The 18,043-nt window shown below is 43.4% G+C and overlaps 2 protein-coding genes across 9 annotated transcripts; one reads left to right on the top strand and one right to left on the bottom strand.

The window, feature by feature from the left end:
* Window positions 1-299: 299 nt before the first annotated feature.
* Window positions 300-5,322, bottom strand: LOC103459938 (uncharacterized). 4 transcript variants are annotated; one of them, XM_008401878.3, is made up of 4 exons: window positions 5,030-5,322; window positions 4,107-4,454; window positions 2,478-2,652; window positions 300-2,101 (listed from the first exon to the last, which is right to left on the bottom strand). In XM_008401878.3, the coding sequence occupies exons 2-4, from the start codon at window positions 4,443-4,445 to the stop codon at window positions 714-716; spliced, it is 1,902 nt and encodes a 633-aa protein (XP_008400100.2). In that variant the 5' UTR covers window positions 4,446-4,454; window positions 5,030-5,322; the 3' UTR covers window positions 300-713. The 4 variants fall into 4 exon arrangements, with proteins under 4 accessions (XP_008400100.2, XP_081471375.1, XP_081471374.1 ...); XM_081615249.1 differs by lacking the exon at window positions 5,030-5,322 and adding an exon at window positions 3,196-3,348 and having other exon boundaries at window positions 4,107-4,215; XM_081615248.1 differs by lacking the exon at window positions 5,030-5,322 and adding an exon at window positions 3,237-3,348 and having other exon boundaries at window positions 4,107-4,215.
* Window positions 5,323-5,589: 267 nt separating this feature from the next.
* On the top strand, window positions 5,590-12,378 carry mat2b (methionine adenosyltransferase 2 non-catalytic beta subunit methionine). 5 transcript variants are annotated; one of them, XM_081615253.1, is made up of 8 exons: window positions 5,590-5,710; window positions 6,461-6,655; window positions 7,852-7,966; window positions 9,170-9,322; window positions 9,498-9,694; window positions 9,788-9,829; window positions 11,590-11,706; window positions 11,871-12,378. In XM_081615253.1, the coding sequence occupies exons 1-8, from the start codon at window positions 5,681-5,683 to the stop codon at window positions 12,042-12,044; spliced, it is 1,023 nt and encodes a 340-aa protein (XP_081471379.1). In that variant the 5' UTR covers window positions 5,590-5,680; the 3' UTR covers window positions 12,045-12,378. The 5 variants fall into 5 exon arrangements, with proteins under 5 accessions (XP_081471379.1, XP_081471377.1, XP_081471378.1 ...); XM_081615251.1 differs by lacking the exon at window positions 5,590-5,710 and adding an exon at window positions 5,837-6,016; XM_081615252.1 differs by lacking the exon at window positions 5,590-5,710 and adding an exon at window positions 5,838-6,016 and having other exon boundaries at window positions 11,593-11,706.
* Window positions 12,379-18,043: the final 5,665 nt, after the last annotated feature.

The following is an 18,043-nucleotide window of genomic DNA, read 5'->3' as shown; positions in this document are numbered from 1 at the left end:
ATAGAGTTCTGATGCTTTAGTGGTAGCCGGTTCCAGAGGTCAGGTCTACTTTCTGGAACCACGACTGAACTCTGACCTTTGGGCATCCTAAAGGTCAGGAACCATAACCCTTGATTCACAGAGATTCAACTTTCACCATAAAAGTCTCTTCAGTTCCGATCGGTTCTGATCGGTGGAACCAAACTGTCCACATATCCAAGAAACAACGAGTCCAGTTCCACTGCCATGTTGACTTAAGAATGTGGCCATCTCAAACAAGATGATTATCAAATTTAAAATGTAAGAGTCTTGAGCACAAATTTGATCACAATGGTTAATTTATTCAAACCTGCAACTTCAAAGTTTGACATTGAAAGAATGAAAATCTGACATTTTTGATTTCAGCACAGATTTCACATTAAATGAAGTTGCAGCCTTATTTTTATGAACTCCACTGCTTTTCATGTTGAAGTTTTATTGACATTTAATAGACACGAAGGAGTCAGTAAAGCTCAGAAGCAAAGGGTTAACCCTAACCCTAACCCTGAAGTCCTCCACTGATCACATTACGGTTTGTCAACAGAACTTATGATGAACTTTGACCTCCTGAGGAGGGAAGCTGCTGTAGCAGAGACGGCCTATTTAAAGTCCTTTGGTTTCCAGTTTGTTCTTGTCACTGACATTAAACATGAATGAATTAATAAAAAATTAAATCTAGAGGAGCAGCTGGAGCTTCAGGTGTGATGAAGGATCATGGTGACGTCATCATGAGGTGTTGTCATGGTAACAGGTAGGTAGGGGCCACTGTACAGCAAGGGCACGCCCATCAGTGGAAACTGAATGACTGGCAGGACTGTTGGGTTGCCCCCCAACATTGGGGGGGCGGAGCCTGCAGGTAGGAACACCTGGACGAAGCGTCCAGTTTCCGGGTCCAGTAGCAGCTTCCTCTGAGCTGCTGGACCGGTGTCCATGTAGAAGCCATGTTGACTGCTGGCGTCTAACACAAGGTGACAGGAAGCAGGGACACTAAGCAAGGCTCCCGGTGCTGCAATGGAAACCAGGTCCTTGCATACCTGGCCAGGTGTGAAAGTCTGTGAACTCACAGGTAAGGGCTGCTGCGGCAGTTGAACCTGTTCACGTCTCCCAAAGCTCCTGCGGTCCAGATTTCCACTGGTTTCAGTCCGATTGGAAGAGTTATCCCTGACTTTGATTGGACTTTTGTCAGGGTTCACCAACAGGTGGGGGGGAGCTTGGGGATGGAGGTGGGATGACATGCAGGTCAGAGGAGGGTGAATAAAGGGGACGCTTCTCAGGTTGGGCTGCAGCCTGTAAAAACAGGGATGGAGGAGCTGGATGGGAGCAATGGGAGAAGCTTCACATCGGGTGGAGCGCTGGCACTGGGTGGAGCATGGACGGAAGTGGGGGTCTGGGGCAGACTTGGAGGACTTCTGTTTCTGGAGATCAGGTGGTGAGCGCTGCAAGGGGGCAAAGGAGACTGCAGCTGTCTCCGATTGGTTCAGCTCTGAAGGGACATGGCGGACAGGTTGGACATGGTGGACGGGTTGGACATGACAGATGGGTTGGACGTGGCGGATCGGTTGGACATGGTGGACGGGGGGCATGTCTTCAGACTTGTCCATTGGATGAGTGTTTTGTTTCTTATTTGCTGCTGGACGGCTGCCAGGGTCGTCCTGTTGCCTGTTCTGTGATTTGCTGAGAGATGCCGTAACCATGGCAGCACGATGTTTACCCTCTGCAGCAGGGTGACGTGAGACGCTCTCCTCCTGGCCAATAGCATTGCAGCTCGTTGAGTTTATGCTAACAGCTTTGCTGTTGTTGAGGCTGTTGAAACTCTTCACATCTCTGACCAGGTGCAGTGGAGCTTTGGATGCACCTGTCTTCCCCTGCTGTTCACCCTGCTGCCCAGCAGGGGGGGCATGTGGAGCGGGTGGGGCAGGTGCTGCCTCCAGCTTCTTCAGGCTGTTGGCTGTGCTGCTGCTCTGCTCCACCTGCATCTTCTTGGACAGGATATTCATTAAGAGGCTTGACGCCATCTTTGTTTTACTTTCATCCAGAGAATAAGATTTCTGAAGGCATCGCCGGCTTCCTTCCAGCGGGAGACCTGAAAGATCAGAAAACTGGATCAGAACTCAGTCTGGCACCAGATCAGGTCATGTTTGAACAGGGAAGCAGGATGGAAGTCAGTTCAATCTAGTTTACATGAAATAATGAGCAGCAAAAGGCTTTGAGGACAAACGGCTGATCAGCTTCACAACTCAGTATGGAAACCTGATGACCAACCAACCAACCAACCAACCAACCAACCAACCAACCAACCAATGAATCATCCAACCAACCAATCCATCCTAAGTCAATGTTGTATCTCTCTTATGTTTCAGTAATGACCTTGGATGAACTGCTGCTGTGTTTTAGGATTACATTGAAATTATTTTCTAAGTATCTGAACTCCATCAGTCTATAGACAGAGAAGCTTTTACCGCTATTGGCCCCTGCAATGCGGCCTTTGTAGACCCGGTAGCTGGCAGCCTCGCCGCCGGCTGTGGGATGTGTGTGCAGCGATGCAGGCATGCTGTTCTGGCGTAGAAATGAAAATGGACGGGAATGACTTTCGGTAACTCCTCCCCTCTCAGGAGGGTCGTCCTTCTTCATCACCTGTTCAGGTAAGCAGACAGGAAGACAAATATGCTCATGTGATGAAGTATTCAGTTCTTAAGAAATGTCCCCCATTGATGGTTTTACTCATTAAACAAAAGTGAAGAATCACTCACACACTATCAGCTGCTGCCCCGTTCGGCTAAAGCAGCTTCAGTGAGAAGCACCGTCTCTCTGACATCAGCCTGAGAAGGTTTGGATGATTCCTCCAGGAGACATTTGGTTTCTTCACTAGCTTATTTCTATAATCTCTGTGAGTTCAAGGTCTGGACTTTAACTAGGCCCAGGTCTTAATTGTCAGCCAGTTCTTTGTGGATTTATGGAACGTTATTGTCATGGTGCAGGATCCAGTTTCTACAAAGGCCGTATTGTCATTTTTCTTCTTCAAAGCAGCGGCTCTGAGGATCAGATTAATCTGATCTGCTCTGCAGGATATCCAGCAGACTTACCTGGATCTATAAACAAATACAATAAATCTAATCTAATCTATCTGATCTACATCTATGGCCACCTTGCTAACAGACTGAAGGACTGAGGATTGACCTGGGAGGCAGCAGGAGTTCCTCAGGGTTCTGGACTCTCACCATTCCTTTCTCTCTCTGCTCTTCAGACTTCCAGCAGTCTCTGGTTCAGAGATGGACCAGAGGACGGAGAGCTGCTGGACACTTGGCGGCATGGAGGGAACAATCAAATCATCTCGGATGGAAACAAAACAAAAGAGATGATTTCAGAAGAAACAGGGTCAGGATTTATCCTGTTTCCATTCATGGAGAAGAAGTGGAGGAATATAAAAACCTCGGAGTTCATCTGAACAGACTGGAGAAACGTCTGGAGGAACAGAGCGTCTGCTGACAAACTAGTTTAAACCATGACATAAAGAAAATATTGACAGATGGTCAACGTGTTCTAATTCAACCAAATATAATTTAATGTTTGACCACAACAGGCGAAAACCAAAACAATTACAGCTGAGTGCATGACTTTGGAGTAACTGCACCCACCGGTCTCTTAAAGGGACAGTGACCACAAAATGACAGGGTGGACAGGAAAGTCAGGAACTTGAACAAATTATGGGAATGCAAAATAAACCTTGTGATGGACGGGCACGTGTCCAGTTGTCCCTGCCTTTGGCCCAGTCACTGCTGGAAACTGACAAATATCTAAATGTTTGAATGTTTTGTCTTTTAACCCGTCTGGATTCAGTGTGACCATCATGAGGGAAATGGCAACAATGTGCATTCTATCTGAGATCTGCAGCTCTGCACTAAGACGTGTGTAAATATTCAGGCATTAGTTCCATAAAGCCACATGATTCTGTAAAACGTCCTCTAGATGGATTTTAATGAGAACAGCAGAGGAAACCTGAATCACTTCCAGGATCAAATCTGATGAAAGAACGTTTTTATCTTCTGTTCTTGGGAAGGTAAATCAGTGACAATGTCAGAAAAACTCACCTGTGTTTCCATGGTTACGCGTGCACACTCTAAGCCACTCTCAGGCTCCGACTCTTCATCGTCTGATTGGAGGATAACGGAGGGAGAGAAGTGTAGAGACAGATCCTCCTCAGACCATTCGCTGCCTTCATCCTCCTCCTCATCATCCCTGCTGAAGATGTCCAGGTACTCCACCTCACTCTCACCTGTCCAGGTGACCTCCGACTTCTTGTCTGCAGGAACTAGCGAACAGGGAAGGATCTGTGGGCTGGAGCTGTGATGAGGTGGCAGGTCAGCTTCAGCGCGGCCATGTGCACCAAGGTCCTTCCTCGCTCCTCTTCCTTCCTCCAGCATGCTCATAGTTTGTTTCTGTGGAGAAAAAAGATTTTTTTAAAACCCATTATGCTGGTGTTTGGTGTTAATGATGGGTTTACTAGAAACTCTAAGTAATTTCTACAGAAATATTTAAACGGCTAAATTACCTTCCATGTTGTAGCTATCAAGTTTACAGCATTATGTCAATATTCCGGTTTAACTTTCTATATTTGTTATTTTGTCTTTATTTATGATTCTCCTCAGAAAGTTCTGCACTTCATCCTCATGTCATGATTAAAGAATACCTTATTAGTGATTAATCATTTTATTGGTGTTAGTAATCACTAATAACACTGATTAGTCACTAATAACACTGATTAATCAGTAATAAAACTGATTAATCAGTCATATTACTGCGACTCCCTGCTGCTGACTTTACATACATTTCTTCAGAGTTTAAATCTCAGAGTTTTGGGTTTTGTGGCTCGGTTTAACTTCGACTCAACGGGAAAAAGTTCTGAAACTGAAATCATACATCAAAACATTTTCAAAGCTAAATGAGTTTATTGTTTAGTTAAAATAAATAACATAATTAAACATAAACAGTTGTACCAATCAGATCTGTTTACCTGGAATCAGATCAGAGATCAGAACCGACTCAGATCATTCAGGTTCTGGACCCAGCAGAGTCCGGCTCCAGGTCCAGATAGAATATTACTATTACTATTACTATACAACCAATAGTCCAGGTTCCCGCTGCAGCTGGTTCCAGTTCTGGAGTCTCTGGGTTCAGAACCAGACGATCCACAGCAACACTGCAGGAGAGAGAGAACTTTCTATTTGTGGAGCTGACTGACAGACGAGGCTGCTGCTCTCTCTCTCTCCCTGTTTCACTAAAGCTTGCTCGCCCATCTCCAGTCTGTCAGCAACACTCTCTCTCTCCTGTCCACATTGGTGTTGTCTCCAGCAGTAACCCAGGTACAGAGCCATTGATTGGTCCAGGTGAGTTAGAGGAGGGATGTATTTAAAAGTTGCAGGTGGACGTTTCAGAGGATGGAATTGTCCATTTCTGATTTAGACTTTATTTTTCTGAAACTCAAGGTTCTGATTTGAGTTTTGGTCCAGTTCTCGCTCCTGACCATGCGGTGGCGGTAGTGGGCCACCTCGTTACTTGCAACTCTAGAAATAACCAGCAGCAGAAGAATCGTCATTTCCTTTGCCATATCGGGAGCTGCAGCTGGGTGGTTCTGGTTCTGCGGTTTCGTGGCGGTCCGCGTCAGATGCCTGGGTTCCAGTTCTCGGCTCTGCAGGTGGGTTCGCAAATTCGGTAGAAATCAGGAAATCAGCACTTGGCTCCGAGTCATGCGTTATGGACCCGCATCACAGTTCAGCTGGTGCTGCTCTGGTCATTTCCGGTTAGCCGCCTGCTATCGCCAGTGCTGCTTTACGGCAATCAGCTGATCTGACCGGAAGTGAAGGAGCGAGTTGCGTAGAAAGTCCTCAGACAGAGATCAGTGACTGACACCAGAATCGGTACCGATCAGTGGACGGACATGAGCAGCGCATGCGCAGAACAGAGGCTGGTGTTCAGCCCCGGGCTCGTGCAGCTGGTCCAGGTACAGTTTACCTGTAAAAAAAAAACAAAAAACTGCTGGAGGCGTGGCTCCGGGTCTGCAGGTGGGAACAGGTGGTAGAACTGGGTCGGATAGGAACAGGTTGGGCCAGGCAGGTCTCGACGGGTAGCAGAGACAGGTGCGAACTCAGGTATGCCAGCGAGGCGAGGTGGTCCCGTATTAGGAGCCAGAACCGAGCGTCTCCATGGAGACCGAGTAGAGCTGTCATCAAAGTGAGGCCTCCATGTTGTTTCTAAATGTGCTCTAGGACTAGTTCTGGTTCTGGTTTCCTCTGGTTCTGGATTCTAGCGGTTCTCTGGTGTTAATATTCAGTTCCTCTCGGTATTTCGGACCCTCCCTTCAGTTTGATATTGAACTTGCCGTTTCCATAGCAACAGGATATGGCCCTGTCTTAACTGTCTAACCTGGCTCTCCGCTCATCCCCAGGATGAGGTCCTGCCCCAGGGCCCGAGGGTTGTGGTTACCGGAGCGACGGGCCTTCTGGGTCGGGCCGTCTGCAGGGAGTTCCAGAACCATGGCTGGACGGTGAGGGGAACCGGCCTGCGGCGGGCCAGGCCCCGCTTCCTGCGCTGTGACTTGACCGACGAGGACGCCGTGCGCCGACTGCTGCAGGAGACCAAGGTACCTGAACCCGACCCCGTATGAAAACTTTTGACCTCCTCTGCTCTGTGCGGGTCTAGATGCATCCTGTCGCTGCGTGTGATTGGCTGCAGCCTCTGCGATGATTGGTTGACTGAACCACCCCTTCCACCAATAGCAGACTACAGACTTCCTGAATGCTTGGACTAGACCAAACTGAGGCTCTTTAATGCTTGGACTAGACCAAACGGAGGCTTCTGAATGCTTGGACTAAACCAGACTGAGGTTGACTTTATTGATCTCAGAACAGATGAAATGTTTTCACTCATCATCATCTTTGAGTTTTAGATCAGATTTAATTTCTGTAAGTTTACTCAAATACTGATTCTAAAATATGAATGAATGAACATGAAAGATCTGAACATCCAGTAAAATCCAGATTCTTCTGGATCAGAGTTGGATCTGATCCTTCAGCACAACCTGGCAACCCGCAGCATCCTCTTCATCAGTCCATCCAGAGTGTCTTCAGTCAGAGGACTCTTCTGATTGGTTGTTACACAGACTGCTACAGCAGATCTCCCCCAATTAATAATACTTTTAAACTGTATTATCAATAATACTTTGTGATCAAATTATTATTGATCTCAGAAATAGAACTGACCAGCAGCAGTACTATTTCCCGCAAATTGGGATGCATAAAGGAAAGGTGTGCAGGTATGTGCGTGCGCATGGCTTTATACATCTGAGTTTTTTTGTGCGCTGCACTTTTCTAAATTTGGGATCAGTTATGATCGGGATCAGTTATGATCCCAATAAAACTGATTGGGATCAATAAGTTATGATTGAACTGAATTGTTCCCTCTTACTGTTAAGCCGTTTAAGTAATGGCGGCTAATAACTAATTAATTTGCTGCATTAATTTGAACGTTGCCTCATTTTCAAAATGTTTGCAGCGTCTCTCTCCTTGGACAGCCAGACAGGGTCAAAGGTCATGGGTGCAGCAATGTCGCTTTCAGAGAGATTAATTTTGTCTGTAAATCAGACATTTTGTGGATTCACTTTTAGCAGCAGAGAAACATCAGGAAGTACCATTGATGATGTCACTGATCCTCTGACATCATCAGTTTTTTTTTAGTAAAGAGAAATAAACTGGAGGGTCAATTAAAGGTCTGCTCAGATTCTGGTGCTGATTGACTTCAGCCGGTGTCGTCATGGTAACCTGAGCCTTTCTGTTCCAGCCCGACGTTCTTGTCCACTGCGCCGCAGAACGCCGTCCGGACGTCATGGAGAGAAACGCGGACGCGGCGGTCAGCCTGAACGTCCACGCCTCCAGCACAGTCTCCAGGGAGACAGGTCAGTAGTCACATGACACCGCGGAGCCAGACTCCAGGTTCAGACCACAGCCTTTTATATCGGGGGGGAGGGGTGGTGGGTGTTGGAGGTCAGAGGTCAAGGCAGGGTCTATGCTGGAGCTCAGCGGTGCATTATGGGAAAATAGAGGCAATAAAAACCAAAAATCTATTTAATGGCTCCATGTTCCTTGGCAGAAAACTAAGAAAAGTTCTTGGTATAAATGTTGTCATTTAGTTATTTTGTATTTATTTATTTGTATAGTTTTTTAAACGTTGGTCATAAAACCCGAATTTAGGCAATTTTCCACTTTTACTGTTTCTAAAGATGAAATCAGACGTTAGTGTTGGTCCGTTTATCTGCTGAGTCGCTTCTCTTACTTTTTAATTGCACCTCAACAAAATGAAATCGACCAATTAATGACTCCAGGTTCATTGGACTCGTCTCTTTAAACGTTTTCCAGTTTAATTTTCATAACATGAATAGTTTTAATTACACAGAGTCTCTGCAGTTAGAGCAGCATGCTGCGGCTCTAGAAAGAATGATCTATGACTTGTTTGCTTTTTGGGAAATGATTGAATGGATTCATGCATCATCTTTGCTTCTTCATATATAAAACAAAGTAGCATTTCAATAATGTGATGCAGTTTCACTGCATTTCTGTGTTATTTGCTTCGTATTTAACATAATTAGTGATGAATTGATAACATTTGTAAATCCTGTAGACTGTTAATATCTACTGTCTGCACAGGGATTTCTACAGAGAATGAAGACATTAATGTCATTAATATTATCTAACGTTGTTTTTGTCTCCATTTTAAAATTTAGTGGCCTCCTGTTGCCCCCCCCCCCTCACCCGTAGATCTGCCCCTGGTTCAGACCCGGACCCACTCTGGTTCTTTATGACCTGGTCCAATCAGGTCTGGTACCACAACCCAGTTGGTTCAAATAAATCTAGAAATCCAAAAACAGGAAGTTTGTTTTTGCTCTAACAGCAAAACAAACTTGTCACCTCTGGGAGGTGGATTCTGTGACGGAAACCTTCTGGTACTACAGAACCAGTCTGACTGGTCCAAACCAGGGGATTGTGTTTTGGTTCTGATCGCAAGGAAAATGGATTTTAACAATCCTGGCGTTCATGTGCCAGGAGGACCACGGTCATGTACGTTTCCTGCAACCTTTGACCTTTGACCCTTCTGACCACAGCCGCCTGCGGTGCCCTGCTCATCTACATCAGCACTGACTACGTGTTTGACGGCCGGAACCCTCCGTACGGCGAGGACGACTGTCCCAACCCACTCAACCTGTACGGGCGGAGCAAGCTGGAGGGAGAGAGGGAGGCGCTCAGACACTGTCCAGGTAAACGACTGGCAGACAACAGGTGGCCTGTCTTGTTGTCCAGGTGACTCACCTGTGGGGGCCAGCAGGTGGCGCTGACGGCTTAAAGTTACCCGATGATGTAGCATCATGACTACGGAGGCAGCTCAGGATGACCTCATGGTTCATTGGTGGACTGACGGCTCCCCTGTTTCAGGCGCTGTGATCCTGCGTGTTCCCATCCTGTTCGGGGAGGTGGAGTCTGTGACGGAGAGCGCCGTGACGTCGCTATGGCAACAGGTCCAGGAGGCGACGGAGGAGCGGCGGGCGCTGGACCACTGCCTGCAGCGCTTCCCCACCGACGCTCGAAACGTCGCCGCCGTCTGCAGGAAGCTGGCTGAGAGAGCGAGACAGGTGGGAGTTCAGAGCGCCGCCGCTCCTACTACTGATGAAGAAGAAGATGATGATGATGTCAGATCAGTTTGACCTGTGGGTGTGTGAAACCAGGGTCATCTAAATGAGTTTTGGCTGGCAGATCCTCCAAAACATGTAAGAAAACTTTAAACAAAATGATATTTAATGATGTTATATATTGAATAAATATTATATAAATGTAATATTTTATTTTAATATATACTAATATATATTAATGCTATACTCCAGAAAAGCAGAGTGCAAAAGTATTTGCTGCCTTCCTGCTTTCTGATGTTTTGCATGTTTGTCGCTCTTCAGTGTTTTAGGACATCAAACCTGGTTAAATGTTGGTGTAAGATGAAAGCAGAGTAGAGCTACGATTACTTTGTTATACCAGAAAGGTCTCTGCTGTCAGAAATGATTCTGTTTCTTTATTATTTTTATTGGGGCCTTCTCTGAAGAATTGCCGTCGTTCCAAGTATCCACATCGTCTGAAAAATAAAGATCTGGGCCCTCATGTATACAGCGTGCGTACGCACAAAAAATGCGCGCCGCCTCACTTTACGCACAGGTCGGCATTAATAAAAATGGATTTGGCGTGAAAGTTTACGTAAATAAGCGGAAAGTTTTGACCTGCTGTGGAAATGTGCGACAGCCACGCAAACTTTTTCTGCGTCAAAACTCACCTAAATACACTGAAACTTGAAATCTGACTTCGTTCAGTTATTTAGACCAAGAAGCATCAAACTCGATGTTCATCATGACTTTAATATTTTATTGTTTAAACGTAAACAATGAAACTGAACCGCATTTATGCTCAGACAGTAACATAACACGCACACAAAATAAAGAAAATAAAAGTAAAAGGACGTGAAAACCTCACTCCAATGTGAATAGTACTTTTAGTGTCAGACTTCCCTGTATTTATACTAATGTACATTAAGATGTATTCATGGGTGGTGACAGGCAGACCAGCAGCAGTTCCATTTCCCGCAAATTGGGATGCATAAAGGAAAGGTGTGCAGGTATGTGCGTGCGTACGGCTTTATACATTTGAATTTTTTTGTGCGCTGCACTTTTCTAAATTTGTCCATACGCCAAGTTTTACTGTGAAAACTGTGCAGTGTTGCATACGTGAGGCCCTGATGTTTGATAAGTCAAATCTCAGCCGACTATAGAACACAGATCAGTTCTATAGTTACATTAATGCTGCTTAATTTACTGAGGATGAAGCCTTCATGTTCAGGAGGATGACAATCATTTTATTGTTAATAGAATCAATTTTATTTCAGGAGAAGTCATGAAGTTGTTACTGCCGAGAACTGGAACCGAAGGATCCTCAGAGCCGTGACTTTGAGGAAGTTTGGCAACTGGACCGAGATAAAACTTGAGATTATTATTATTCTCCTCTGTTAGTCCTCTGTTCTCGCTTGGTGCAGGGTCTGAGATTTAACAAAGAACTATGAGGCAATACGGCCGTGTGTCAACACAAGGTCAGGAGTTTGATGACAGGAGTGTGTAGGTCTGTTAATGCTTTGAATAAAATGTTCTGACCCTGAATGTCCTCCACTACAAACTGAAGTCATTTTAACGCTTAGGGACAGAAAACTTAGTTATTTCAACGAGTTACATATTACTATTAATGACTGCATTCCCCGAGGGCTGAAGTCCTGCTGCCTTTAGATGTGTCTAGTCCTCCACTGTTGGGTAAGATGGGAAAACTGCCTCACTAGCCTGCAGTCATATCTACACAGCTCTGCTGATATGCTAATAAGCTAATATGCTAATGAGCTAATATGCTAATGAGCTGATATTGGAGCCAGATGAAGTTGTGAAAATGCTAAATAAGGAGGAGTTCCCAACCAGGTCTCTGAAACCAAATCTGTTTCTCTCAGCAGGATCCGTCCATCCGAGGAATCTTCCATTTCTCTGGTAAAGAGCAGATGACCAAATATGAGATGGCTGTTGCCATGGCGCAGGCCTTCAACCTGCCGTCCAATCACCTTGTACCTGTGAGTCAGCTGATCGTTTCATTGGAACAGCAATCAGCTGCAGCTGATCGTGTTTTCCTAAGACATTCATTATTACTTGCTGCCAATAGATGAAGTGGTAATGATTGGAGTTCTGCTGGTGGTTCTGTTGTTTCATCTCATGCCGTCTCTCCACCTGTCCACAGCTGACGGAGCTGCCTTCCGGGTCCGCTCCTCGTCCAGTCAACAGCCAGTTGAACTGTTCCCGCCTGGAGCAGCTGAACCTGAGCGTGGAGCCGCGAGCGTTCTCCGTCGCCATCAGCGAGTGTCTGTGGCCGTTCACGGCCGACAAACGCTGGAGACAGACCGTCTTCCACTGAACCCGTCCTGCTGAAACGACACCAATCCAATTCAAGCTTCACAATGAATGTTTTAGTCTTTTTTTTTTTTTCCTTTTTGAAGAGTGAAACACTGGGAGGGAGGGAGGAAGGGGGGCACCAGCGTCTCCAGATGATCTGCTGTGGACACTGAAGTGATGCTGTCAGTGGAAACGGGTTGAGCTGAATATTTCCCCTCAGGCCTTGATTTAAGTTTAGCTCTGGTTTAGTTTCTGTTAATGAATCTGATTACACTGATAAAATATTACTGCTTGGACTCGAGCTCTACGGTGTCCCACAGAGGACAGGAAATGACAATAAAAGAAAGTCATTCTGATTTTTGTCTGTCATCTAAGGTTAAGATCGAGTTCTGGAGTCCCGACAGCTTCAGACTGGAGGTACGAGGGCAGGTTATGTGTCCAATTATAAAGTCATGAAGTTTAACTCGAATTATGTTGGTGTTGGGTTTTATTTTCAACAGTGAAGCGTCTCGTCCATCAGCGTTCCTGACGTTTGTGCCCAAACGGGAAACGTGGGACAGGATTCAGTGTTTGGAAAGACAAAAGTGATAATCCAGCCTTAATCTGGCTGTGAGAGAAGGAGTCTCGATGCCTCGGTGTTTAATAATCTGACATCAAGGTTTAACATGTCTATGTTTCAGAAAAACACCAGTCAGGTTTTAGATCCAGTCCAAAAACTGCTAAACATTCAGGTGTTGGAACATCTGGAATATAAAGATCTAAGGTTTTAGGTAGTGATTTATGCACGTGGGTGGTCACATTTTTTTTTATCAGTTACTTTGACAGTCACTTCACCCATTCAGTCCATCAGTCAGTGAACAGGTGAGATAATCAGAGCAAGTGGCAACAGAAGCAGCAGAGTCCTGTGGAGCCTGTAACTCCAAAACATCTGCATTTTTGACAGATTTTTTGGAACTGCGTAAGCCAGAAACACACGGTGCATCCAGTGGCTATTTGAATTGAATTCACCTGTAAGTTTTAGATTTTTTTTTTTTTTGTTGGAATTTTGAGTTGTTGGACAAATAGTCACTACAACGACTTTGATCAATTTGGTTGAAGGCGGAGAAAATGTGGTGACGAAGGGCAGGAGAGATGACGTATCAATGGGCTTACGTAGTTTCCAAGAATGATTTGAAGCATTTCCTTAGGAAAGAGCGACAGCACCCTCTGCTGGCCACAGCGGAGAACAACGTTTTAGTGGCTTCTCTCAAGTCAGCCTGCTGACTACAGATCCTATGAAATCGCAATAATTGTGATTTAATGATACCGGCAAAAATATGTTTGGGGTGAAAACTTGTCTTAAACGGTAAAGCATGCGTATCTCTAGGCTTAAAGAATACTTTAATATCCAAAAAGTGGCTGTGTTGAAAATTTTGTCTTATAAGTGGTTATATTTAAAAGATGAGTTTTTTGAGGTATTGTGATTGTCCTTAAAGACTCTTCAGAATATGACTAAACGACCCAAATATCATCAGAAATCGGAAATAATGTATGGGTTTCTTTTAACATTGTTTTAGGGCTGAGGTCTCCCTCTGGGCCATAAAAATATTTGCGTAAGCAGGGCGAATTTTTTGCCCTGCAGAAAAAAATTCTCCATTGAACCCAGCCATTCCCGGTGAGGTTTATTTCTAACAGCTGTACGAGCTCTTTCTCCGATCATCTTTTTGTCTGGATATCCTCTGAAGATCTTTCTCACTGCCTCAATTCTTTTCCTTAATGTCTATATTTGTGCAAAGACTATCGGTGTCGAGTGAAAATAGAAAGGAATCTTCAGGAATAATTAATTAACATTTTATTTAAAATCATACGTGACGTTAAGCTTGTATTCTTGGTGGATAAAAGCTCTAAAAAGTAATCCAAATACTCTGCCGACTATCACAGTCGGAAACAATTGGTCTCCCTGTTTTTTTTTATTTATTTTTTATAATATTTGGTATCAAAGTTGTCTATACCCCTCTTGTAAATATTGGTTTTATAACGATGTTTTTATTTCACTTTAATTCCTGAAGAGCTTTAAATTCTTCATAACTAATGTTGGACTTGATATGAATTGGATGGAAATGATTTTGGAAAAAGTCTTGATCAGCAGTAACAAGGGTAAGTGTCTGAGGTGGAAGTAGGACTAAAACACTAAACATTGGAGTCCAATCTGATTTTGGAGTGAAAGGCTGAGGCTCTGAAGTGGATTTATCCTCATAGTAGAGATCTAATTTGACTCTGTGATGATATTGTTGCATTTCATATTTACATTGAAACCATAAGTCTTTACTGTAACCTGCAGTAAGTCCTTTACTAAGTAAGGTAAACTGCGCATCCAAAAGTTGGAACGTTTTGGACAGATTAACACTTTTCACCCCTCCGGTTGCCATGGGCTTGTGGGGATGTTTAGTTTACATAATCACTCAATGTTTAGTGTTTTTAGTCCAATAAACATGCTCTCTTTCTGTACTGAAATTATCGCCTTGTAGAGCAGGAATGGGATTCTCCAAACCTGTGCTGAAGCTGTTCAGAGGCTGAAGCATGCCCTGCTCTCTGTGAGGTAGACCTGAGGAAAAGTTGATGGCTGGGATGAAGATGTGCGCCTCAGGAAACCGTTCTTGGGCTATTTTTAATGGTTCTCTGTGGGAGGGATGAGGTTGTGGAGGGTTTATGGCCGGCTGAGGCAGCTCCTTGGCAGGTAGAGGTGCATGGAGTGGCCCCTGGTTCTTTTGGTTCTCCAGACTAGCCCTGGTTCCAGCCATGGTTCCCCTTCTGTAGAACCATGGACCGAGCCCTGATGACTCTGAACGTTTATCCTCCAGTTGCTCCAGAGGCCTCAGCAGAGCACCAGGCAGGAGCTCCCTCACAGCTCAGCGCCGCTCTGGAGCTCCAACACTGCTTGTGGATTTAATTGGTTGTATTTTTTACTTTTAGTAGTTTTATTTTCATCATTTAGCTTTGTAGTTTTAATTGTGTGCTTAAGAAGCTTTAGAGAGTTTTAGAAAAAAATTTCTTAACTGTAAAAATGTTTTCGTTTTGTTAATGAGCTCACCAAAGAAAAAGAAAATAGGCACTCCTAATTACGATCTCGTAATTATGAGAAAAGATTTCATAATTACGAGATAACTGGACTGCACCAGGAGTGTTGGATCAAACAACCTGGATGGGTAACTGAAAGAGCTGGGCTTCCTGATCCTTCTTTGGTAAAAGCAAATGTGGGACATAAATGTTGCATAGCTTAAATTTATTCTGAATAATTCTGCCCAGAAGCACAGTCATAACAGATAAAATAAACATAACATTTGGAAATGTATGCAGCATCCAAAAGGACGGGTGAATTTAAATATTTTCTAATTCATTTTATCAAAGCAAGAAATTGCAAATGGTCCTAATTTTCTTGCTTTTATTTTTACTAGTTGAACGTTCAGTTTACATGTCTGCTCATTTGTATACAGACTCTAGCAGGCGGCTTTATGCCCGAGGATATACGAGATTTGTCTTATTCCCACACATTATTATCGCCGCAGAGTTTTGATCTTATGAGCTCTCCTCGGTACACCTATTGACATAAACTGAGGCAGCAGGATTTTTGAAATCCCACCTTGCGCGATCTCTTTGCCCATCAGATTTTTTTGTGATCATTACCATGCCAAACACCTACTCAAATAAATGTCAGTAAAAGTCAAGACATTCATCTGACTCCCTAAGGCATAAGCGTCATTTACCATAAAAAAAAAAAAAAATCACTATGACTCCAAACTGCTCAAGCATATAAAACCAAGGACCACATCCTAATCAAATGCGCACCAGTAGATGAGATGTTTGTTACTGCTTTGTCTCTGCATCAGTAAGAAAGCATTTATCTGATAAAAAAACAAAAACATTCTAAATGTAAAATCAATAAATTCCAATCAGGTCCCAGCTTGTTTAAAGCCCCAAAGCAATATATATATATATATATTTCCACAAAAACCTTGGCTTTCTGGATTCATTTGTGTGTCACTGTGCATTACCAAGGCAACAGAAGGGACAAGCATTAACATTTGGATTAATAAGAATAGGGTGTTGCTTTTGTATGCAAAAAGAATAGTTGCTGGTGACGGATGAAAATTCATGAAGCTTATGGCATTATACATGCTGTTCTCCTCTCAGTTTCTCACAGACGGACCCTCTGGCATCTTTAGTTGATTTTCTCACTGCTCGTGACAAAGCACTGTTAAAAACCTCCCGTCTCTCTCTCTGTCTCTCTCTCTGTCTGTCTCACTCTCTGCCTCTAGAGAAGAAAATGCATCACCTGAGCTTTCAGAATAGAATTTCCAGCCCAGCAAATATTTTGTCACATAAGTTGAAGTGAAAATGGCACATGACAGAAAGTCAGGTTTTTATTCAATGTTCTTGTACAGGTACAGGTTGATCATCATTTTATGATGCAGTAATTCAGTAATCCATTTATTATAAGGAACATCCCGTCCAGGAGTGATGCTGACGAACCATGATTCAGGTTTGTCTCATCGTTCTAGCCTTATGTGGATTGATGAGACAAAAGTCTGGAAAGTGTGGGTCTTGTTACATCTGGTATAAAAGTAAGAGCATTTAAGAACCAGAACATCACACCAACAGTCAAACATGGTGGTGTGATGGTCTGGAGCTGCTTTGCTGCCTCAGGACCTGGAGCCATGAGTTCTGCTCTCTAGCAGAACCCTGAAAAGCGAATGTCTGACCATCAGTTTGCGATCTGAAGTTCAAGAGCACCTCAGTTCTGCAGATGGACAATGATTTGAAGATCGCCAGCAGGTTCAAGTCTGAATGGCTCAAAACAAAACCAACTTAAAATTTTGGAGCGGTCCAATCATAATCTGAACTTTAATCCAACTGAGATGCTGTGTGTGGCCTGAACTGAAATAGGTTGATTTTGATGCCAAGGGAGTGCAACAGAATAGATATTGGACATAGCTACACCGCTTCATTTATTTTTGTTTTAATTGAAGACGGTTCTGTTGTAATATGGAAATTATTCATCAAGCTGCATTTCTCATGTTTACACTGAGGGTGGCAGTAAGCATGTAGTTGCAGACGTTCGCCACCAGAGGGCATATCGAACACAATATTGAAAACCTTTGACTCCGCGAGCCAACGGTAAGCAAACGGTAGTAACGGCTGTTGATAAGCGGAGACGCTAATTTTTGCTCCATTACGTGTGTGGTAACAGGTAAATATAAATTAGTAGCTAAATTAAAGAAATGTATTAAGTGTGCTAAAAGTTCATGCTATTGTGGGAAAAGTTGGCCGTTTATCCCTGAGCAGAGGCGGGTAGAGTAACCCAAAAGTCGTACTCACCCAAGAGTAGCAAGTAAAAGTAAAAAGTAGCCACCTAAGAAATTACTCAAGACTAAAAATGTATTTGATGAAAATGCTACTCAAGTACTGAGTAACTTATCAAATGATCAATTATATAATATTTAAAAATTACATCAGGTGGACCAAAATATAAAGTGGAAAATCTTAACTGTGACAATAATTCATCTAAGTAACAAAAATTGATAAAATCAGACAAAAGAAAATATTTCCATATAAACTTCTTTCAACATAAAACTTACGAAACTTTAACAAACACTTGGTTTTTGTCTGGTAAATTTTTGGTTGAAACATATTTGTTTTCTTGCAGTTGGTAGAGACTCCAAAAGTGTTACTCATGTAAGAGTCGCAATACTTCATAATAACATTACTCAAGTAAAAGTAAAAAGTACAGAGCAGTAAAAATACTCCTAAAAGTATATATTTTTTCATAAATGTCACTCAATTAAATCTAAATGAGTAAATATAGTTACTGCACAACTCTATCCCTGATTATGTAGTGGTTAAATATTTATTTGTTAGTTTGAGTAATCTGGCAGCTTATCATTATCCATTACCTGTGATGTTAGACTTAAATAATAATGGTTCTATAATTGTTTATGTGCTGGGAGAAGTGAGCTAAGGTGGAATAATTTGTTATTTGAGCAA

Source organism: Poecilia reticulata, chromosome 14 (assembly GCF_904066995.2).
Source record: "Poecilia reticulata chromosome 14, P_reticulata-male-v2, whole genome shotgun sequence".
NCBI lineage: Eukaryota > Metazoa > Chordata > Actinopteri > Cyprinodontiformes > Poeciliidae > Poecilia > Poecilia reticulata.
Note: the sequence above shows the minus strand (reverse complement) of the source record. Positions and strands in the feature narration are given on the sequence as shown.